Consider the following 23,668-nt stretch of genomic DNA (forward strand, 5'->3'; position numbering starts at 1 on the left):
CTCCCAACACCTTTCCATATTAATATGTGTTTTTCACTTACCAAGGGGGAAGCGACCAAAAATTCTGCAGCACCGAGCAATTTAAAAGTAATGGAAGAGAAATCAACCAAGTGCATTCCTGCATTTCACAGGCACGTTCACAGGTGACCTTACCCACCTCCTCTTTAGAGATAACTATCAAGAGCCCGGCAGACAGAAAGATTCTATCTGCGAGCCTTGCTGCCCAATCCGGATGCCCTTACCTGTCGAAGAGGAGGCCTTGATCTCTTTAAGTGACAGTCTCCTGGGCCAACCAGAGGTCTCTAGAAGTGAACGCCACCAATCGGACTCAAGAGGGAGGAAAGTTCGGGGTTGCACCTGCGTACGGTGAGTCTCTCTTTGGAGCGCCCTCTCTTTTCACCAATCGGAACGCAGGGCAGCCGGGCGCCGCCCACCGGGCGTGGAGAAAGGCGGGCCGGGCTTAACCTGGCTGCTAGAGTCCAGTCCAGGGCAGTGGATCGCGAGGCTGTTCCCGTCGGAGTTGCGGCTCCGGTCGCGTCTGGATTGTAACTATAATGGGCACCGTGGGGAAAGCTGGGAGGAAACTGTTGTTTCTCTTCACGTCTATGATCGTGGGTGAGTTCCCAGAGTTTTTGGAGGAGTAGGTGGGTCCGGTGAGGGGTTGGAAGAGGGCGATCCCCACGCGCAGATGGGAAGGGAGGAGTCCAAAAACCTGCTTCCCTGCCTGCCTCGCCCTAAGAGTCCACTTTTCCGCCCGGGTCTGGTCACTCTCCTTTCCCCTCCCCCATCTGGAGACTGGCTGGCTCCCTTCCCCCAAGCCAGTGATCTGTGACTCTGTCTCCCACTCAGTGCCGGGAGTACCCTCTCTGCGGAAGCACCAAAAATAACCGGGGACAGGTTCATTGTTCTGGGTCTCCCCTAACGACCCGAGGACTCTTCCCACACCCAGCTATTTCGCTAGCCATTCTTCTTGATAGTATGCTCCTGGGAAGGTCTATCCTGCCCTTCCGACATCCTCGTATGTCTCAGAGAAACCTTGAGCCTCTCACCCGAACTCCCTTGGCTCAAATATTCTAGAAGGAAATGTAGTGGGTGGGCTGGAGGGTAGGGAAGGTTTCTTTTCCTGACTTTTGTAGAAGGATCTCTCCCTCTTGTTACGTTGTAGAACTTCTGGGATTAATGCTGTGATTCAGTGTCTGAAGAAGAAATGAATTCTCTAAACATTCTCAGATTCAGAATTCCTTTCTTGAAGAGCTAGCGAGGAGTCGTTAATTAAGTTTGTTGACTGAGTGAGGATTCCCTGGGGGAAGTGTAGGTCTATTGGTTGCCTGGATCTCCTTAGCGCCAGAACTCTGCCCTCCCCCTTGCCCGGAATGAGATTTTTTTGTTTCTCTGTCGACTCCTTTTCCTGAGAAACAACCAGGCTCACATGCTGGGGCATGACTGTCTCCAGGTGTGTTTGTATGAGGTTGAGTGTGAGGTTGGTTGGTTTGTTCCCTTGGTCAGTGTGTGTCAGCACCTGTATATTTATCTGTCTCATTTCCCACGTCACCACCCTTCGGAGCTGAGGACCAAACCCGGGGAAGTGGGTGTGCTATGTCTAAGTCTGATTTTTGAGTGTCACACACTACTGTTGTTTTGTTGGAATGTGTTCCGTATGAGTCTGTTTCTCTTCAAGGTTCAAACCTTCAAGGTTCCCTTCAAGGTTCCCTTGTTTCTCATTATAACTGTAAACCCTTGGAGTGGGCAATAGGTGAGGAAATGAGGAGAGAGAGAGAGACAGAGAGAGAGACACACACAGAGAGAGAGAGAGAGACAGAGAGAGAGAAAAAAAAAATGAATGACCTTTCCAGTTTACAAGAGGGAAGAAGCTGGGGATAGAACCACAGTCCTCTGACTCCCATTCCTGGAGATCCAGCCTCTCAGCCATGAGGTGGTAAGAATTATCTACTGCTTCAGAATCAGCTGTCTTGTTACTAAAACAAATCTCTTCTACTAGGGTCTTTTCACATCTTCTATGAATTCTACTAATGTTTCTCTGTCTCCCCGTCGCCCCGTCCTTTCTTTGCCTGGCCGTCACTTGATTCACACTTGTTTCATTTTTTGTTCATATCTTAGCTTGTTAGCCACACCCACATTCCTGTTTTGTGGACTGTTTCCTCTGGATCAGTGGCTGCAGTTGTTAGGCCTATGGAGAGCTGCTTCCTTCTTCCTTTTCTCTCCCCCTAGTTTCCTATATTAATTCTAGCGCACACTGCCTCAGAAAGGATTGTGAGAGGATCATTTTGAGCAAGCAGCCATGGTTCAAAGGAAGCCCGAGGTAGTGCATTTGCTTGGCAGGGCAGTGGGTCCTAGGGAAATAACATGCAGGGAGTGGCAGTGCCTGAGAATGCACTGCATGGTACAGCTTTGAAATCGAGGTAGGCCTGGGGGAGGGGAGTGACAGTGCAAAAGAGGATGAAAATGTCAGGCTGACCACCTCATCAGGAGGTCTGGCTCTGTTTTCTCTGTCTTGTGACCTTAGGCTAGTAGCTCAGTCTTTTCTGCTATAAAACAGATGTAATAATACTTGTCCTGTATGCCATGAGGATCAATGGAGTTAATACCTACGTTACATATACATGAAGGGATTACTTCATGTTGCACAGCTATTACCCCTTTGGATTTTGTCAGGGTGCAAGAATGCTGTCCTTACTAGACTAGGTCAGAGGAAGCAGGAAAAGTCCCCAACGGCAGGGCCTCATTTTATGATTACTAAGTTTTCAAGGGAGGGCTCTGGTGGGGCATCTGGTGTGAAGCACAAACAGCTTGCTTGTGTGTTCTTTTCTTCCTGAGGTACTCTTCTCCGTGAGCTCTGCCATCAGGGAGGAAAAGAAAGGGCAAGATAGTTAAGTATGAGCCCAGCCTGCTAAGCACACGACCTCTCCAGCCTGAGATATTCAGTGGACAGGATACACAGACAGTCTGGGAGAGCTAAGCCTGGGGAGTGTGACTGGTGACCCAGAATGCTGAGTTTCCTTCCGGAGAGAACCTGAACTTGGAAAAGGTTCAGCTACAAGCAGGGGCCAGTGGATGGGTCAGCTTTGACTGTATCCAAAAGGGAGGAAAGTAAGCCAGGGCTGGCACACACTCGCACGCACACACAGGCGCGCACACACACATACACACAAGCACACACACGCGCGTGCACACACACACATATACACACACACACACGCACGCACACACGCAGTCACGCACACACGCAGTCACGCACACACACAGTCACGCACACACACATACACACACACACACATACACACGCGCACACACACACACCACTTTCCTCCTGTGTTTTGGTCAGAACTGGGATGTATCCTGCTGATGTTTCTGAAGAAAACCATTCTTTGGAGTACTTCTAACATTTGGTCAGGAGCAGACTTCCCCCAAACTGTGGATTGGTAAGTCATGCTACTGTCTCCTCCTGGGGAAATAATTGTTCTCTTGAAGCTAGAAACTAGTGAGTGGCCACCCCTAGGAGGAGGAAATGGCGGACAGGACTCCAGCAGACTGGGCTTGGCCCTGGAAGGCTTTCAGTGGTGATACCTGTCTTAAGCATCTTTGTGACCTGGGCTTGTCAAGGGACCCCAGTCTTGTCTTCCTTTGGGCAGAGCTGCTGTGGTGCTAAACATTGTTTATCTCAAAATGCGTTGGTTGACAGGATTTGAGATTCAGAATCTTATCAAAGGGTGGAGTAACTCGCCCCCACTCTGTTCTCACCCTGCAACTTTATCTGGCAGAGTTTCTTATGTATATTTTTCTACTCTTTTGTTATGCAGATGTACAATGAGGCCTGCATTGTGCATTCGATTATTAGATTACATCTTGGTTTTTAATATAGCCTGGAGACGATTCTCCTTAGTAGTCGTCATCATCTTTGTGAGATAGGGTCTCTGTGTGGCCTTAGCTGGCCTGAAATGGGCTGGGCAGAGCAGTAGTAGTCTTGAACTCTCAGAACTCAGACTGTGTTTTGTATCATAACAGTCTGGTATTTTAGGGGGTATGGCCTTGGCTGCTTGGATCTGCCACCCTCTACACAGCTGGAACTCAGGGAGGAGGGTGTTGACAGGTCCTCTCCCAAATCCCCAAAGGTGGGTTGGAGTGCTACACACATTTTATATGGTAAATTAGGAAGTAATGGGGCTTGATTTTTATATCTGTTGGATTTGAGACCAGGGAATCTCAGAACTCAGGCTCAGCGTGGTGTCCAAAGCAAAGGTTAAGTGAGAAAGAAGTTTCTCAGGGTTGGGAGGAGGCTGGGGTAGCAGTGTGAGCAAATGCATATTGGGGTTTTCCAGGCATTGAAACCCTGGAATTCATCTGCCTGGGACTCCCTGATAAGCAGAGTTTCTGTCCAAAGTCCAGCTTGTGTCATTTGTTTTACCGTGTGGGGGTGGGACTAGAGGAAGCAGCTGGCTGGCCGGAAGCCTGATGCCCTGTCCCTTTAGTAAGTGCTATCCTGGCAGGCGGGACTATCCTCCACAGTGGGGGAGATGGGGGAGGGGTCTGAACAGGTAAAACCGGAAAGTCTGCAAAAGGCAGGAGGGAACCATGGAGTAAAAGCCACCCCCCACCACCCCTGCCATGATCAATTTCTGCCATCTTCAGAGGGTTGAGCCTGCTCTGTAATAGGACTCACACAGCGTTCCTATTGCCCAGACATTCTGTATCCAGTCACGCCAACCTCCAGAAAGCTTTTTGTTCGTTATATTGAGAGCGTCTTCTGAAGTTCATATGCCTAGGTGTGAAGCACAGTGCTGTTCACAGAGAGAACCGGAGACTGGCTGGCTGGCTTCTCTCTTTTTTCAACTTCCTTCTTTTATAGAAACCAAACTAATGGCATAAAAGCACCTTGAGGTATATTCTAATAGATAACAGGATGTTGTATAAAGAGAAAACAAAGGACTTCCTATTAAAACAGTAGAAGGAAGTAGCCCTGGGCTGGATCCTCGGGTCCAGAACCGTGGTGGTTTGGTGGTGTGGGGGAGCTAGCTCTCTTACGTGTCTGAAGTCACCAGCCTCAGCTTCATGGAGGTTCAGAGCCAAACCACAGTTCCAGCCTGGGTGGAGGATTGAAGAGGCAGTGACTTTTGTGCTGGGTATGGTAGAGTGTGTCAGTGAGACAGGACTTCTAAATCATTTCTTTAACGCGCCATTGTATCCAGTGCATTCTGGTCATGTGCACACTCCCTCCCTCCCGCCTTTATCCCTTGTTAAACCACCTTTCCTCTCAGCAGGTTTCCTCTCCAATTTCACATCTTTCCTTTTATGTTTTTAAGGACTAACATTTTTTTGTTTTGTTTTGTTTTGTTTTGAACTCACAGGGATCTGCCTGACACTTCCTCCCAAATGCTGGGATTAAAGGCAGGTACCATGATGCCGGGCTAAATTTAGCCTAGGACTAAATTTTTTTTTTTTAATTTCATTTTTCGTGTGCATATGTATGTGGAGGTCAGGGAGGAACTTGAGTGAGTTGGCTCTCCTACCATGGGATTGTCAAGCCTGACTGCTGCATCTGTACCTGCTAAACCATCTCATTGACTCTGCTTTTGTTTCTGTTTTGTGATCCACTAAGTTTAAAGACCTTTCGGGTGGTAATGCAAGATTGGTTTCTGGGTAATGCAGCTGTGGCAATGCCAGTGCAGACAGCATCTTCTCCGGTAGCTACTGAGAGAGTGCTAGGAGACCAGAAGCTCTTCTCATCCCTGACCAAATCTCAGTGGGTCCAGACTTGTGCAGGCAAACCCAGCCTTTACTCATGGAACAGCTGTGCCATGCCTGGAAGAAAGCCTGTCATAGCTCTGCTCTCTGTCCTCCAGTGAGTGCAGCTTTTGATTTGATTAAAAATCAATTTGTAAAATTATTTATTGTAGCATATGTGTATGTGGTTATAATGTTCCTTTTCACTTCCTGTCATGTGGGACTGAAAGAGAATAAAACAAAACCCTAGACCCCTGAGCCGAGAGGTCAGTCCCTCTATCCCCTATGTGAGATATGGAGATATGGACTGGCCCAGAGCTCTGATTAAGCCGCCTCATGTGCTTGCATCAAGTCAGTCTCTAGTGTGTCCTTTGGGTGTGTGCTATCCTGAGACTCGAGTGGGGTCCCCTGGGGTCCCCTTCTGGGGAGTCTTGGACCTTTCAGGACTTGGGGATTGGATTCAGGTTTGGGAAAAAGTGCCTTTACATTCTGAGCTATCTCACTGGCTTAACCCCTTTCACATTCTTTCTACTCCCCTTTCTGTGATGTTCTCAAGGCCTTGGCAGGGATGATTGATGGAGATGCCTCATGTAGAGATGAACGTTCAGTAGTCATTGATTTTCAGTATCTCCATCAGCTGTAAGTCTTTAACCAGTGTCAGCCACAAAAAGGAAGTTTCTTTGGCTGATATAAACAGCTAGGAGGCTGTTGCAGATTAAAGCAGCAGGTCTCATGGCCTGTGGCCTGTGACTGCCCCAGTCTATTCTTTTGATGGAGTCTGTGGTACTAGGCATAACTTCTCTCCTGTGGAGTGGTCCTCTGAGGTACTAGGAATGTAGTTGGTTATCCATATAACGGCCATGCCATTATTACATCAGTGGGCATGGTTTGCTTGGCAGGTTGGGATTACAGCACACACCATTGATTATTTTCCATTTCCAGTCACCTATGAAGTACCTTCCAGCACGTGAAAATCAGCCAGCAGGGAGTAAGCGTCTAATTCACCTCCAGCTTGATTTCTTTCTATGTCTTGCAACCAAAGTATGTTGTATCTTTTAACAGTGGAGTCTTACTGTCTAGTTCTGGTGGGCAGGGTTTTTTTTTTTTTTTTTTTTTTTGGTTTTTTTTTTTTTTGAGACAGTGTTTCTCTGTATAGCCTTGGCTGTCCTGGAACTCACTCTGTAGACCAGGCTGACCTCGAACTCAGAAATCTGCCTGCCTCTGCCTCCCAAGTGCTGGGATTAAAGGCGTGCACCACCACTGCCCGGCTATGAGTTACTATTATTAATCTTTTGTTTCTAATTTATGAATTAAGCTTTACCATAGTTATGCACATATAAGAAAAACCATCGAAAGTTTTGGGTTTATTACTATTTTTGGTTTCAAGTGTCGGCAGACCATTTTGGATTGTATCTTCTGAGGATAAGGATTAGGGGTGGGGAGAACACACCAGCTAGATAGACTACCAGCTCTCTTGAGAAACAGTCTTTTAGGCCCAGCTTGGTGGCACATGCCTGTAATACCAGGACTCTAGAAACAAGCAGGATTGTCAAAAGTTTGAGACCGGCATGATATGCGTACAGCTTTGGATAAGCCAGGGGCTACAGAAACCCAGTGTGTGTGTGTGTGTGTGTGTGTGTGTGTGTGTGTATAAAGGAAATCATATCTCTCATGGAAATATGTGGAGACTGACTTAGTTGTTAATAGTTTGTGGTTATTCTATTTCCTAATCTCTTACTCTTTCTGCATCTCCTGTTGGTGTCGCCCTGCTTTCCGTTTTCAGTGTCTCCTGGATATCTGTGATCTGCTGTTCTTGTGCCTTTTCCTCCCCGAAGCTCACATTTCTTCCTCATCTGTTACCTCAGTTCACCTTTAATGTTTATTCGAACATTCTTCACATTCTGATAGAGTGTGTCACTGTTAACTGATATCAGGTGCTTCTCTTCCTCTCATCTCTTTCTCTCTGTCTCTCCTCTCGTTCTCCCCTTTCCTCCGTATGCAGCTAGGCAAGTGTTCTGCCACCACGCTGCACTCAGCCCCAGCCCTCTATAGTTTCTGGCTTTGTGTTTGACTCGCCTATTTATTTAGCCATGTTTCTTCTTATACTCGGTCTGATTTTCCTCCCTCCTTCCCTCTTGTTTTGAGACCTGTTTTCACCCAGTAGTCCAAGCTGGGCTCAGCTCGAAGCAGCCCTTCTGCCCCTGGTTTCCCAAGACCTTCCTCTCTCCTCTTTCCTCTGAGTCTGGTTCTCAGCCTTGGGTCTCCACCCTTTCACAGGGGTCAACTAAGACCATTACATTACTGTTCATAACAGTAGCAAAATTACAGTTATGAGGCAGCAGTGAAAATCATGCTATGGCTGGGGTTACCACACCACACTGTGAGGAATTTTATTGAAGGGCCACAGCATTAGGAAGGCTGAGAACCACTGCTCCAAGTTATGATATTTCAGATATACCTGTTTATTACAGAAACATAGAACATGTGGCAAAAGAGCTCAGATATTGGAGGCTGCTAAGTGGAATCATTCTTAGAGACTTTATAATTATATGCTTGGGCTATTTTTATTATTTATAAATTTTATTTTTTTAGAACTATTTATTTATTTATTTATTTATGAGTACACTGTAGCTGTCTTCAGATATACCAGAAGAGGGCATCTGACCCCATTACATGATGGCTGTGAGCCACCATATGGTTGCCAGGAGTTTAACTCAGGACCTCTGGAAGAGCAGTCAGTATTCTCAATGGCTGAGCCATCTCTTCAGCTGTATACATTTTATATTTAATCCTAGCACTCAGAAGCCATAGGAAGACTGCCCTTTGTGAATTCCAGACAAGCATTGACTACATAGAAATGGGGGTGGGCATCATTTCATATGGTAATTTTATATTTTGGAAATATTTTTAGGCCAGTTCAGAAGGATTTAAATTGGCTTTGGGGATGCCACAGTGTTTGTTTTCCCTTAAAGTTAGGAGTTTATGTAGTCCAGACTTGCCTGTAACTATGTAGCTGAGGATGAGTGACCTTGAACTCCCGATCAGCCTCCCTCCAAGTGTTAGGATTACAGACATGGGCTATCATGCCCAGCTTTTTTTTTTTTTTTTTTTTTTTTTTTTTTCTCACTTCATTTGTTGTTTTCATTTGCAGAAGAAAAACTTTTTAAAGTGTTATCTTTCTCTCTAAAACATGAGTCATATGGACATGTGTGGGTTATATGTGAAATTTTGTCTAAAAAGCAAAGGGTCAGCAAGAGAGCTTAGTGGGTAGAGGGGCTTGCAACCACACCTATCAACTTGAGTTTGATTTCTGCGATCACATGGTGGAAGAAGAGTTCCACAGATTGTCTTCTGAGCTCCATGTGGGCACGTTGGCATGAGCATATCCATGCGTGCACACAAGTCAGTATACACAGGGTGTGGGGAGGGTGTGTATTAGAGTGGTTGGTTGATACAGTATCACATACCGGAACCAGAGAATGTGAGTTACACTTTTGGCTCTGCCACCCACTTGTTTTGTGAGCTTGAACAAATTAATTTCTGTGCCCCACTTACTCACTGAAGATGAGAGCTATAATTGCATCTGTCTCATTTAATTAGTGTAAGATTAAGTGAATTAAATGGCCGAAGTACTTGGAGTATCTGGTACGTAGTGGATATTCAGTTTGCTGTCATTGTTTCGTTAGTCAGTGGCTTTCCTGGCCATGCTCAGTGTTTACAGTTCAGATGTGTCACTGGTAGAGCAAGCTGATAGGCTTCTCTGCAAGTGTGTCCTCACGCCTTCTCTTATATATGTGGTGTGCAGATGTGGCACATGAAGCCAGAGGACTACTGTGCTGGTTTGCTGGGGCCAGTGTGGCAGCAGTTACCACAGGTTTGCATAGCTTGTCAAAAATATCCTCACAGTTCTGGATGCTACAAGTCTAAGCTGAAGGCACTGGTTCCTCGTGAGACCTCTCTCCCTGCCAGCAGATGGCTCCACCCTTGCTGTCTGTTCACCTGCCACACATTCCAAGTGTGCCTCCGTGTGCCTCTGTCCATTATGGGGGAGCCAAGTTGAGCTGGATTGAAGCATTCAGTAGTAACCTCGTGTTAACGTCATTGCTGATCAAATGGCTCTGTCTCCAGACACATCCTCTGGGGTGTTGGGAGTTAGGATGTAAGTTTGAGAATTTGAAACAGTTCAATCCAAACAACGTAAATCTTTTTGGAGCTTACCTCAAAAGCAATGCACTGGTCAACAGTTTGCTTTTCTGCTGACTAAGTGTACATGTATTGGAAACGGATTCACCTCTTTTTCCTATCTCTCTCTCTCCCCCGCAGTAAAGCCCACTTTTTAAGCAGTAAAGACATGTGCTCTGGGAGTAGGAAAGCAGCAGAAGTTCTCATCTCTGGTTTGTTGTGGTATTTTGTTGTCTTTGAAACCTGGCCTCATGAAGTGCAGGCAGGCTGGCTTCAGGTGTACCAAGTAGCTAAGCCTTGAACTCCTTATTCTTGATGCTCCATCCCAGGTTCCAGGATGACGCATGTGTGCCCTGTAACCAGCTTTCACTTGATTTAGAACCACAAATGAACAAGGGCGATAACATGTTTTATTGATACTGGCTTTATACCTCAGTGACCAAGTGGTAATGTTTGGCTCTCATCTGAGACCCTGGTGAGTTTTCCAGCCCTCCTTTAGCTCTCATGTCCCCTTTTCTGTTCCCGTTGACTTGGGACAGCCAGCCACTGGCGTTTCTCCCACCTCTTGCTATTTTGGACCTTGTATTAGAATTTTTTCTGGCTCTTGTTCTACTCTTGGCTCTCTGTTCTTTCCCTGGAGCTCGGCAGGTACCAGTGTTCGCCCCTAGATTCAGGAACCAGCCCCTGCCACACCTGCAGTCATCAGTCCCATTTACAAAACAGTGGGAATTACCCATAGGGAACGTAAATATTGTTTCAAGATGACTACATTTAAAATCACTTTGTAGTCTAGAGAGGTGGGATGCAAGCAGTCTCAAGCAGTCACTCATAATTCTAGCACTCAGAAGGCAGGGGCAAGAGGATTTTTTTTGTAAGTTTGAATCCAGCCTGTTCTAGACAGCCACTTCAAGGACAGTCTGGGCTACATAGTGAAATATTGTCTCAAAAAAATAAAGCATAAGAATAAAATTAAAACCCCTTTGGCTTTAAAATACAAAACTAGGGGTTTGGAGAGGTTAAAAGCACTTGTTCTTATAGAGGACTGGGGTTCAGGTCCTCCTAGTACCCTCGTGATAGTTTATTATCATCCATAACTCCAGTTACAGGTGATCCAGTGCCGTCTTCTGACATCTATCTAGGTTTTAGGACTTGAGAAATGACTCATCAGTTAGGAGCTGAATTTGGTTTCTAGTACTGTAAGGCCCCCACGAAGGGAAGACCTCACCCAAGCCTCAGGAATTCGAGGCCACCCATTAACTCACAAGACACCGAACTTGATACAATCAGCAAGAGGTATATTTTGATCAATGTGTTGAGGTCAAGACCTCAGGGACAATGGGGTCTGACCCGGGGCTTTAGAGACAGAGAGAATTTAAAGCCAAAAACCACAACTGGGGGGGAAACCACAACCCAGGGGTTGTAAAGGAGGGTTATTGGAGAGTACCTGTGGAAAGTCCCAGCCCATTATTCAGTTTGTGACAGGGTCCAAGGAACAGTCATGGGGAACATTTTTTATAGGCTATTCTCTAAGAGCCTATTTGTACTCAACCATCTATCTTGTGGTCAGCCAAGTTCCTGAAACACAGAGCTCACGACCAAGCTGACCTGCACTCTTGGTTCTGCTCTACCTGTCAGGAGGATTTGAAAAATGTTAACCCTTTCATTACCAGCATTGAGAGGCTCACAACCACCTGTAACTCCAGCCCCAGGAGATCTGTCGTCTTCTCCTGGCCTCTGTGGAAACCCACACACATGTCTATACATAGATGCACACATAAATAAAAATAATTTTTTTTTTTTTTTTTTTGGTTTTTCGAGACAGGGTTTCTCTGTATAGCCTTGGCTGTCCTGGAACTCACTCTGTAGACCAGGCTGGCCTCAAACTCAGAAATCCGCCTGGAACTCACTCTGTAGACCAGGCTGGCCTCAAACTCAGAAATCCGCCTGCCTCTGCCTCCCAAGTGCTGGGATTAAAGGCGTGCGCCACCACTGCCCGGCTAAAAATAAAATCTTACAAACAAAAACTAGGTTTTAGGAGCTAGGAATGTAGCTTGGTTTGGTAGTATGTTTGCCTAACATGTATGAATGAGGCTTATTGGGTTCAGTCCCCAGTGATGCATGAAACCATGCATGGTGTAGTATTCCTGTTACCTAGAATTCAGGAGGTGAAGGCAGGAGGTACAGAAATTGGAAGCTAGTCTGCTAGCCTGGGCTACATGAGACCCCACTCCCAAACAAAAGTAATAAATAATTTTAGTTTTTTTCTCCCTGAAGCTAGAACTTTTTTAAAAAATGTGTTAGTATTAAAATATTACAGAGATTGGATTTTGAAACAAGGTTGTTTTTCTTTTTCTGTATTTGCATTCCCATTTAAAAATTGAACTTGTTTTTTTAAGATAAACCTCAACAATAGATAGTAAAGTGAATGGTGTGATATGACCTAATTTGTTTGTGTTCCATGCCACTCAGCAAATATGTAGTGTCAGGCACTACACTAGGGCTTGAGTAATATTTAAATTAACAAACCGGACATGGCCTCTGCTGTTTGGGCAATTGCTGGAGAGTCATGGGAGTGTTTATACATAATAGCTATACATAATAGCACATTGTGTAGGACTTTTTTTTTTTTTTTCCAAGACAGTCCTGAAACTCACTCTGTAGATCTGTAGATCAGGCTGGCTCTCAAACTCAGAAATCCACTTGCCCCTGCTTCCCAAGTGCTAGAATTAAAGGCTTGAGGAATATTTCCATGATGTTTTTGCAGGGAATAATGAAAGTTTAGGGAGGGAAGAGTCTTAAGAGGACTGGGGTGTGGCTGGGTCATTTCCCGGAAAGAGAAAAAGGGATTGGTGCCTACCAGATAATGAGGGGAAAGGGTGTTTCTCCCATAGCAGAGGCAGCTTGAGCAAAGGCAGGGAGGGATTGGGAAACAGCTGGGAAGTGGTTTTGTGCTGCCAGCTCTGGCTAGTTCCAACAGCAGAGTGGGTGAGAAAACAGGAAGCTTCTCACAGCTCAGATGGGGCTGGAATTCCCTTGCCAGATATTTGCATTTTAACACTTAGACAGCATGGTATCAAAAACTGAAATCAAGATTGAATCTGCCTTTGGGGGATGGCTATAAAGTGTTGAGGTTGAACTTGCAGTTGGACTGTATTGGTTTGAAATTTTGCCACCATTCACTGTAATTTGGTCTGTGGGCAGCTTTCATTCTTCCCGTTTGCTTGGTTAGTTGTTTTGTTTTGAGACAGGCTCTTTCTGTGTAGACATGACTGGCTTAGAACTCGCTATGTAGACTGGGGTGTTCTAGAACTCACTGAGGTCCTCTTGCTTCTGCTTATCTTGAAGGCTGCTTAGTTTTTATTTGGCAGGCTTCTTAACTGCTCCAGGCCTCACTTTCTCCATGTTGAAAATGGTGGTCTGGTACTGTCACCGTCTCTGAGGACTGCTGCCGCAGCGTTTGAGCGACTGTGTTCCTGTGCTTGCAGTACTGCCTGCTCCATTCCAGCTGGGATGGAAGATGGATTTCCAGTTTACAGACTCACAGCTTGAGGAGGCCAAAAGGCTAGTCTTTAGTTTTGTGACTTTTTGTGTTGTGAGTTTTAGTAAAGTCGGTATATGTGGGAGTGTATACCAGCTCAGTACTGGGGAAGCTGAGGCAGGAGAGTTTTGAGTTCAAGGTCAGCTTGGGCTACATAATGATCCCATGTCTCTTTCACAATACAAAAACCAAACAACCAAAACAAAAAGTGTGAGAAACTGAAGCTGGAGAGATGGCTCAGTGCTTAAGAGTGCTGGCTGCTCTTCCAGAGGACCCAGGTTCAATCCCCAGCATCCACATGGCAGTTCATAACTGTCATTGCTAATTTTAGAGATTTTTTTTGACTCTTTCTTTTTGGCTTCTCAGAGCATGGCACACACATGATGCACAGACATCTGTGTAGGCAAAACACTCATCCACATAAAAGAGAAATAAATGGAATCACCAAATAAAGAGATATTTTGTTTGTTTGGAGACAGGGTTTCTCTGTATAATTCTGACTGCCCTGGAACTTGCTCTGTAGACCAGGCTGGCCTCAAATTCAGAGATCTATCTGCCTCTGCCTCCCGAGTGCTGGGACTAAAGGCATGTACCACCACACCTGGCTTTTTTAAAAGTAGATTTTTTTTTTAAAGTAAATGAAATTTATAACGGAAAGGATGGTATTTCTTATTTTGATTTACAATGTAAGTTAAAACCATTAGTGAGAGTATGTAGCAGGGTCAGAGGTTAAATTAGAGAGGTGTGGGGAGGAGGTGTGGGGAAGCCAGAGGAAAAATAGAGGGCAGGAAAATGATCCTTCCTGATGTAGGTGGGTGTCGGTGAGGGAGAGCTGGGGTTTAAGCCTCCCTTGTGTAGTCCTCACTGCTTATCTAAATGTCTTGTTGAAGAAAACTCTGGTGTCAGAGGTGAGGTGTGAACAGGAAAGCCTGTGAATAGATGGAGTGACGATATGTTAAGGTACGGTGCTTATTTGGTGCCTCCTGTTGGTCAGATGCTGTTCTGAGCACTTTGGAGTTTGTTTGAAACAGGCTCACTGTTTATCTCCGACTGGCCTTGAACTCAAAAAGATCCACCTGCCTCTGCCCCCCCCCCCCAGGGCTGGGATCACAGTGTGTGCGAGATGAGAAGTGGGACGTGGGCCAGGTTGGTTGAGGTGTCTTTGGATGAATAGGACGAGCATGGTGCTGAGGCTGGATTTAAATCATGGGAGACATAGTCAGGCATGGTAGACATTAATTAATTTAGTTTATTTTTGTTTGTTTGCTTGTATTTGAGACAAGGTTTCTCTGTGTAGCCTTGGCTGTCTGTAGAACTCTCAGACCAGGCTGGCCTCGAACTCACAGAGATCTGTCTGTCTCTGCCTCTCAAGTGCTGGAGTTAAAGGTGTGTGCCACCACCTCCTGACTTAATTTTTATTTTTAAATTTAAAAAATTATGTCTAATTTGCTATTGTGTGTGTATATGTGTTGGGTAGTTACGTAAGTCATCGTGCATGTGTGGAGGGAGACAGAGGGAAAATTTGTGGGGGTTGACTCCCTGCTTTTACCATGTAGGACCTGAGGATTAAACTTGAGTCAGCAGGCTTGGTAACAGGTAACTACCTGCTTGAGACGTCTGACACACACACACACACACACAATAGACTATGAGTCCTGGTGCAGGTGGGTCATAGCCAGCAGGCACTTGGGCAATGGAAGGAACTGGATAGACACTGAAGACACTGAAATACAGTGCAGACTCCTGTATTTTTACAAAGACAACATGTAGCATAATTCCTGGATTTTTTTTTTTTTTCCCGACTTTTTAAGCCAGGGTTTCCCCTTTATAGCCCTGACTGCCCTAGAACTGGCTCTATAGATCAGACTGGCCTGGAAATCCCCAGAGATCCACCTGCCTCTGCCTCTGGAATGCTGCTGGGATTAAAGGCTTGGGCCACCACCTGACATCTTTTTGATCTCATCATTTCAAAGGAAGGGCTCAAAAAACAATTTTAGGGGCTTGGGTGCTGTGTGGCCTAGTAGGTAAAAAGTACTTGGTAAGTAAGTGTGTCCTGAATATGATCCCCAGAACCCATGTAAAAAGCAAGATTTGGGAACCTTGTGGGCCAGCTGGCCTGGAGTCTGTACATAGCACAGTGGCAGAAACAAGAGACACTGTTGACAAAATGGAAGAAGGGGAGAAATGATTTCTAGAAAGTTGTCTACTGGTCTCCACATTCTTGCCATGGCGTGTGTGCACATCCTCTTGATTAATTAATTAGTTGATTCATGGAAAACTGTATTCACCATCAAAATTGACTGAGGAGTAACTACCATTCATACATTGTGGTTCGTGTGTGTGTGTGTGTGTGTGTGTGTGTGTGTGTGTGTGTGTGAATTTCAGAGGCTGCTTCTCAGCTTAATTATATGTTCGTTACTATTTTGGGTGGGGTTATAGGCTGGGTTCTTGGGAAGCCAACTCTGAGATATCAATTATCATACAAGACACTTTATTAGGGAGTGTTCTTTGGATTCACACCTGTGGAAAGGGTAGGGAGGAAACAAGATTGGGCAGGGGTACACTGCCATCTCCACCTCTTACTTGATCTGGGAGTGTTGGGAAGTAGAGCAGGGGCTTTACACCAGTCCCCTCCTGTCCTTGTCAAATAATGGTTCTGGCTGCCCCTGCCCCTAGTAGAAAGCAGGTCCAGGGTAAGGGAGGGCTCTGCTAGCCACCTAACTGTGGGCCTTCCTTAGGCAGCACACCATCCAGCAGCTGAGGCAGTAAGTCCTTCATTCCTGGCTCAGGCATCACAGAAGGCACATGAAGATTCTGAGCCTTTAGAACAAGGTTCCCAGCATCCAGGCAAGGGTGACTTGTGAGCCACCAGATGCTGGCCTGGAACTCTCTCTGTAGACCAGGCTGGCCTGGAATTTATATCAGTTTTCTTGTCTTTGCCTTCCAAATGCTGGGGTTGCAAATTACATTTTTTGTTTTTGTTTTTGTTTTTTTCGAGACAGGGTTTCTCTGTGTAGCCCTGGCTGTCCTGGAACTCACTGTGTAGACCAGGCTGGCCTCGAACTCAGAAATCCGCCTGCCTCTGCCTCCCAAGTGCTAATTTTATTATTATTATTATTATTATTATTATTATTATTATTATTATTATTATGTGTATATGCACATGTGTGTCAATGTCAAAGGACAACTCTGTTGATTCTTTTCCTACCTTGACATGGGTTCTGGGGACTAAACTTCCATGGTTATGCTTGCATCAAGTGGGAGGTGCCTGGTTATGATTGTGTCATCAAGTGGTAGGTGGTGCCTTTACCCACTGAGCTTTTAATCACATCCCCAGGAAGAGTTTCTAATTTAATGAGGGTTATTTGATCTAATTTCCAGACCTATTGTTACACTTGAATATGAGTTCAACATTAAAATTATAATGAAAAATATGCAACGTTATAGTATTAGAAGCAATTTATAGATCGGTGAGTTTTGACTTTTTAAGAGTAACATCTCAGTCGGGCAGTGGTGTCAAACACCTTTAATCTAAGCACCTGGGAGGCAGAGGTGGGTGGATCTCTGAATTTGAGGCTAGCCTGGCTTACAGAGCAAGTTTCAGGGCAGCCTCAGCTAAACAGAGGAAACCCCCCCCCCCATTCAAAAAAACACAACACAATATGTTGAGGCCCAAGCTCGAGTCCCTGTTCGGGCGCCAAAATAATGTTGGGGTCCACACTAGCCCCACGTTGGGGCGGCCAAAATAAATGTTGCAGCCCAGGCAAAATGTTGAGGCCCGGGCCAACCCACGTTTGGGCGGCCACTGTATCCCAGCCCAAGCTGCCGCTCCAGTTTGCGGGTCGGGGTTCAGCAAGAGCAAGGGTGAGGGCAGGCTCAAAGAATGGAGACCAGACAGGGTGTGATTCAATCCCGTTTATTCTTCAGTCTCTCTTCCTCTAAGTGTCTCCTGTCTGATTCTCCCTCTATAGTCTGAATCTCTACTGTCTGCCTCTGCCTTTTATATGTCTTACTTCTAAGCCACGCCTCTAAGTTACACCTTTAATCATGCCCTTAGGTCTTGTCTCTAACTCTGATCTCTATACTTCTAAGTCATACTCTTAAGTCACACACCTTTAATCTCAAGGTATCTAAACCAAGATTATCGGAGTGTGCTCAGCTGTTGTAGGCTATTGTAATCCAAGTCTCATGTCAGGGTATATGGCTCAAGATGGCTGCAAAGCTGATAGCCGCTTTCTGCTAAAAGTCGGCCCCCAACAACAATACAACAAAACAAACACGAGTGATATCTGAGGGTCAGGAGAGATGGCTTGGGGTTAACAGCACTTGCAGCTCTTGTAGAGAATCTAGGTTCTGTTTCCTGCACCTGTTCGTGAGCTCACACCTCACTATGTAGTTCCAGGAGACAAGCTGCCTTCTGACCTCTTCTGACGCTTTACAGATGCATACATACATGTATACATACATACATGCATGCATACAGGCAAAACACTCATAGATCTGGGGTGTCATTTGTCATACAAGACCCTCTATTAGGGAGAACTCCTGGGATTGATCCACACTTGTGGAAAGGAGAAAGGTACAAGATCTGGCAAAGGGAGAGTCTCCTGCTATACGGGGAATTCTGAACAGGAGCAATCCTTCAGAGACCTCCCAAATCTGAGTTAGATGGATTACATACACACCAGGAAGCAGAGGTCCCAAGCCAGTCTGGTCTACAGTAAGATCCTTTCCCAACAAAACAAAACAGGAACAAAACTGGACACAAAGTAATTCCTGGACTCATTCGCCAAATTGTGTCTGATTGAAATAAATGCATATAAAGGTACTGTAGGCCTGGTTGGGTGTGTGGCTCAGTAGTAAAGCACATGCCATGATGTGCAAGGCTGTGTGTTTGATCCTCAGCACTGCAGAAACAAAGTGCTCTTTAAACAGTGACATCCGAGGGGGTGGAGGAAAGCAGGACTTTGGAGACCATCTAGTTTAAATGCCTGCATTTCAGATAAGAAATAGGAATCTCAAAGGCCAAGAGAGACTATTCAGTTCTGTGGGTGTTTAAATAAAGGGAAATGTATCTGCATGCTTGCACTGTATGTGTCTGTCTGTGTTTATCTAAGGATTCTGACTTAAAGCTATAAATAAACATGTTCTTTATAAATTTGAACTTTGAAGACAGAAATGAAATGAAGATGCTTGTGTGTGTGTGTGTGTGTGTGTGTGTGTGTGTGTGTGTGTGTGTGTGTGTTCAGAGTCCTCTGTCACTAGTTTGGGGACTTTTCTCTGAACCTTGATAATTTTCCCACTCCTGTGTCGTTTAACTTGGGCCCCTCATGCCTCTCCCCCACCCGCACAACTCTCCCTTTTCTTCATTCAGCAAATGTGCAGTTCTAATGAGGTGATCTGAGATCAACTCTGGTCCTTGCCCCATCTCATAACCAGCTACGTGATCTTGCACACCTGTCTTTACTTGTAGTCTGCGTTCTGCATGTAAAATTAGGGGATAACTCTTGTCCTACTGATATGTCTTGCTTCTTTCAAGGCTCAAACAATGTCACATTTCTGAAAACACCTTGAGAATCAGCCAGTGTTGCACAAATGTCCAGTGCCCATTGTATCCTCTCCCCCCAGCTCCCACTTGCCTCCAGCTTGCTGGTTTCCTTCCAGGATTGTTTTGACAGGTGACTGCAGTGTTTTGTGGAGCTTTCTCTGAACTATGAAATGTCATTCTGGAAACTTCCTTTGGACCAGTAGGGATTTAATTAGAGTATTGGAAGCCATTAAAAATAGAAGAAGTTGTATTTGAAAGAGATGCTATGTCTCCACCCGTAGGAATGGTACTGGTAGAAGAGACCCCATCAAAAATGTTTAGGGTACTAACCAGCTTGACTGTCCCTCCCTCCACCTTAAGCCCTCAGCCTCATCTAGATCTGTCTTTCTTCCTACTCCGTGGCAACTCTTGTCTCCTTCTGATGCGGTCTCTCTTTTTTTTTCTTAGGCTCTTTGGTACAAGGCAAGGGTTCGGTGTACACTTCTCATCCTGATGTCCAGGTCCCTGAGAATGAGTGTGAGTTGGGCCGAGCTGTGGAGGGTTGGTTAGGGCAGGGTCGGAGGGCGTGTATTCTAGCTTGTGGTTTGGGGACTCCATCTTTCTCCCATTTTTGATCCTGTCTGCAGCTACCAAGTTGCCCTGTACCTACTCTGGCTTCTCCAACCCCCGAGTAGAATGGAAGTTCGTTCAAGGCAAGACTACCGCGCTTGTGTGCTATAACAGCCAGATCACAGGTAAGTTGTCACAGTTGCTAAGAACTGCCAAGTAATCGACACTGCCCCCAGCCTGGATTCTAGAAGTGTGGGGGTCACGCCCTGGAGCTCTGAGTGCCTCCCTTTAGTGGAGGATGAAGAATACATCTTGGGAGCCATGTTCATCTTAGCTCTCCAGTTGACCCTGTGTCTTCGACCTCTGCTCCCGTCTCCTGGCAGCTCCCTATGCAGACCGAGTCACCTTTTCATCCAGTGGCATCACATTCAGTTCTGTGACCCGGAAAGACAATGGAGAGTATACGTGCATGGTCTCTGAGGACGGTGGCCAGAACTACGGGGAGGTCAGCATCCACCTCACAGTGCTTGGTATGTGCCATGTAGTCTCATGTAGGCTTAAAGCTGGTTGCTTCCCTGAACCTGATAACAGACTGCTAAGCTTTAGACCTCATGGATGGTGGGAATAGACAGGTGAGCCCCCTGGTTTGGTAGGAACTAAGGGCATATGGGTGGCACCTCTGATTGGTTGAAGCTGTCATCCTGGTTTTTACCCACACATATGTAACCCTCTTGCCCCTTGTATTCAATACCTTCTTTTTATTGTCTCTCTCCCTAGTGCCTCCATCCAAGCCGACAGTCAGTGTCCCCTCCTCTGTCACCATTGGGAACAGGGCAGTGCTGACCTGCTCAGAACAAGATGGTTCCCCACCTTCTGAGTATTCCTGGTTCAGGGATGGGATATCCATGCTTACAGCAGATGCCAAGAAAACCCGTGCCTTCATCAATTCTTCATACACAATTGATCCAAAGTCAGGGGATCTGGTATGAAAGGGGGAAAGATGGGGGGCAGGGGACAGTCATAGGACCCCTGAGAGTGGGAAGCAGCATCGGGGCTCACTTAAGGTCACACAATTAATAGCAAAGGTGCCTGATTTATTTGAACAAGAAGCCAGTTTGTTCTCTTCCCGCTAGATCTTTGACCCTGTGACAGCCTTTGATAGTGGCGAATACTACTGCCAGGCACAGAATGGGTATGGGACAGCCATGAGGTCAGAGGCTGTGCGCATGGATGCTGGTGAGTAAGAGCGTGGCTGCAGCCTGAGATTAGAGAGGGGTGGTGGTCAGAGGCTGGGTTTCCTGTGGCTAATGGCAGCATTGGCGGCAGCACCACAGCTGCATATCAAGGTGAATGACCTCCCCTTTGTGTCTCACAGTGGAGCTGAATGTGGGGGGCATCGTGGCAGCTGTCCTGGTAACACTGATTCTCCTTGGACTCTTGATTTTTGGCGTCTGGTTTGCCTATAGCCGTGGATACTTTGAAAGTAAGTATTTCTCCTTGGAAGCTTGTTGGTTTGTGGTAGCTCAGGCTGGCCTGAAGCTTTGCCCTCCCAACTCACAGTGATCCTCCTTCCTCAGCCTTCTAAGTGCTGAGAGTATAGGCATGTGCTACTGTACCAGCCGGAAGTTCCTTTATCCTTGGGTGGTTTGTGGGTACCGACTGAGCCGTGCTCTGTGTGCTGACACCATCTTCCAAGGGAGCACGGTGACTTGATGTAGCTCATATAAAGCACATGCTACTTCCCCCTAATTCCCATGTTATGCCATGTTCTATTCTGATAGTAATGATTGTAGCTAGTCTTTGCTACTTTCCCCCACCTCTTACTCCCCCTCCCCTTTCACCCCCAACACTAGATAGGAGAGAAACAAGGATAGAGGGGAGAGAGGAATTAGAAAAAAATCCTTGAATCTAATTTCATTTCTTTTGTTTCTTCTTTAAGCATAACTAGCAACAAACTGTAGCCAACCTCCCCCCTCCACACCCCCACTCCCACCCCCACCCCCCACCCCAGTTCTCAGGGCCCTAGCATCTATACACCCTCTTAAAAAGTTCCCAGAATTCCAAACATCAAAACTGATCTACACTGGTAAAACCATGTCTCTACCAGAGCACAAGGCAAATCACAGCTGCTTCAGACAGTCTGAAGCAGCTCTGTATCCCCACATCTGGGATTAAAACAAAAACATTTTCTTATAATATGTCTGTGTTTTATAAAGAAAGTAAAATTCCAGAATTCTCAGTACACATTTCTTTTTTATTTTTCATTTTTCAGGAACAAAGAAAGGGTGAGCGTGGCGCTGTCCCAGGGTTCTCTCATAAGAGCATGGATGAGTGTGGTTTGGAGCTGAGTGGGATTGGGGGTGGGGTCTGAGCCCTGGGGTGCCTGGGGTGGGATTGGGGGTGGGGTGGAAGTAGCTGTTTTGGAGGGAATGGCACCCTAGATTTCTGTTCTTGTCTCCTGAACTTGTCCTGTCTCCTGCCAACACCTTCCTTCTAAACATTCAGTTTTTCTGCAAAGTGTGTCTCCATTGGCCTCTGATATCACATGGATACATTAACTGCTAGGGCCTGAGTGTCTTCCCATTTCTGGTTTGCTCACAGGACTGCACCGGGTAAGAAGGTGATTTACAGCCAGCCCAGTGCTCGCAGTGAGGTGAGTGTACCTGCCCTGAGGAGAGGAGGAGGCCTTGTGCATCAGGTGGGAGTTTCTAGCCTGTTTGTATGGGTGAGAGCAAAATGAGATAGTGGAGTTGACTAGATGTTTTATTTCCCTAGGGGGAATTCAAACAGACCTCGTCATTCCTGGTGTGATCGGCGCCTCGCCTCATCCGTTGTCCACTTGCCTTTCTCAGGTGCTACAGGTTCCAGCCGCTGCTGGCTGTAGCTGCACGGGATGCCTTCGATGTCTTCTAGGCCCCCAGGGCCCTTTGCTTTTATTCTAGCTAGGATATGAATTAACATCACCTACTTCCCACTCTTTCCCACCCTCCCTCCTTTCCTTACTACCATTGGGTGGCCTGAGACTAGTTACAAAGGTTTCATTCCCCATTCCTATGTGAATTGGACAAGAATCCTAGACTAGACAGTAATAATGGCTGGGCTGACAGGAACCCAAAACCAATACCTGGCTGTAAAGGCCTCTGAAGAAGGACTTTAAGCCTAGTTCCCCAGCTCTCTCCTCCCCTGATGGAGTGCCCGCTGCTCGAAAGTCGGGGCTGGAGAAAGGAGGGCCTGGGGCATGTGATAGTGACCTCAGGTTTCTAGTCTCTGGAGCCTGCTCTTCTGTCTCTGTAAAATGTGCCACTGGGATTCTCCTGGATACAAGTAAACTGACACTGTGCCCATCTGAGGTGGGAGAGCTCAGGTAACTCCCAAGAGACTTGGAGTAAGAAAGATTTAAAGTGATCTAAAGGAAAGGCTGGGCTGGTGCCTGTTAGTCACTCTTCATTTGGCTGGAACTACCACACGGACCCTTTTAAGATGTGTATGAGGAGATATGTGCTTTATAGTCTCGGCTCTTTGGTGGGCTGTGTGTGTGTGTGTGTGTGTGTGTGTGTGTGTGTGTGTGTGTGTGTGTGTGAGAGAGAGAGAGAGAGAGAGAGAGAGAGAGAGAGAGAGAGAGAGAGAGAGAGAAATACTTTGTAGCTCTTTGGCAAGGTTGTGTTTCTGTGTGTTTATATGTGACAAATGTTGCTGGAAATAAAAACTTCTTGTGACAAACATCTTTTTGTTGGAAGTGGGGGAATATTTTAGGGACTCTGGGCCACTTTGTTTGTTTGTTTGTTTGCTTGGTTGGTTGGTTAGTTGGTTGGTTGGTTTTTCTAGACAGGGTTTCTCTGTATAGCCCGGGCTGTCCTGGAACTCACTCTGTAAACCAGGCTGGGCTTGAACTCAGAAATCCACCTGCCTCTGCCTCTGCCTCCCAAGGGACTACTTTTTTATAGAGAAGAAAATAACATGAAACCTATGGCTGGTCCCCAGGACTATGTTCTTTACTCAAGACAAACCTTCTGGACATCAGAACCTAGTTCCAGAGCCTCCTGCTGCTTGGGCAAATGAAGGTGGTTCTGTGTTGGGAGGAAGTGGCTTTGGCTTTTTTTTTTTTTTTTTTT

At 46.1% G+C, this 23,668-nt stretch overlaps 1 protein-coding gene across 1 annotated transcript; it reads left to right on the forward strand.

The window, feature by feature from the left end:
* The first annotated feature begins 452 nt into the window (after positions 1-452).
* F11r (F11 receptor) lies at positions 453-23,263 on the forward strand. Its single transcript, XM_034521015.2, has 10 exons — positions 453-615; positions 19,455-19,523; positions 19,634-19,741; positions 19,940-20,086; positions 20,334-20,539; positions 20,690-20,792; positions 20,932-21,039; positions 21,829-21,841; positions 22,158-22,209; positions 22,332-23,263. The coding sequence occupies exons 1-10, from the start codon at positions 555-557 to the stop codon at positions 22,365-22,367; spliced, it is 903 nt and encodes a 300-aa protein (XP_034376906.1). The 5' UTR covers positions 453-554; the 3' UTR covers positions 22,368-23,263.
* The last annotated feature ends 405 nt before the right edge of the window (positions 23,264-23,668 follow it).

The sequence above is a fragment of the Arvicanthis niloticus genome, chromosome 16 (assembly GCF_011762505.2).
Source record: "Arvicanthis niloticus isolate mArvNil1 chromosome 16, mArvNil1.pat.X, whole genome shotgun sequence".
NCBI lineage: Eukaryota > Metazoa > Chordata > Mammalia > Rodentia > Muridae > Arvicanthis > Arvicanthis niloticus.

Bases quoted from the DNA above. Each gene is read 5' to 3' on its own strand.
- F11r (XM_034521015.2), top strand. From the start codon at position 555: ATGGGCACCGTGGGGAAAGCTGGGAGGAAACTGTTGTTTCTCTTCACG. The intron at 20,540-20,689 runs GTATGAAAGGGG...TCTTCCCGCTAG, and splicing joins ATCCAAAGTCAGGGGATCTG to ATCTTTGACCCTGTGACAGC. The intron at 20,793-20,931 runs GTGAGTAAGAGC...TGTGTCTCACAG, and splicing joins GGCTGTGCGCATGGATGCTG to TGGAGCTGAATGTGGGGGGC.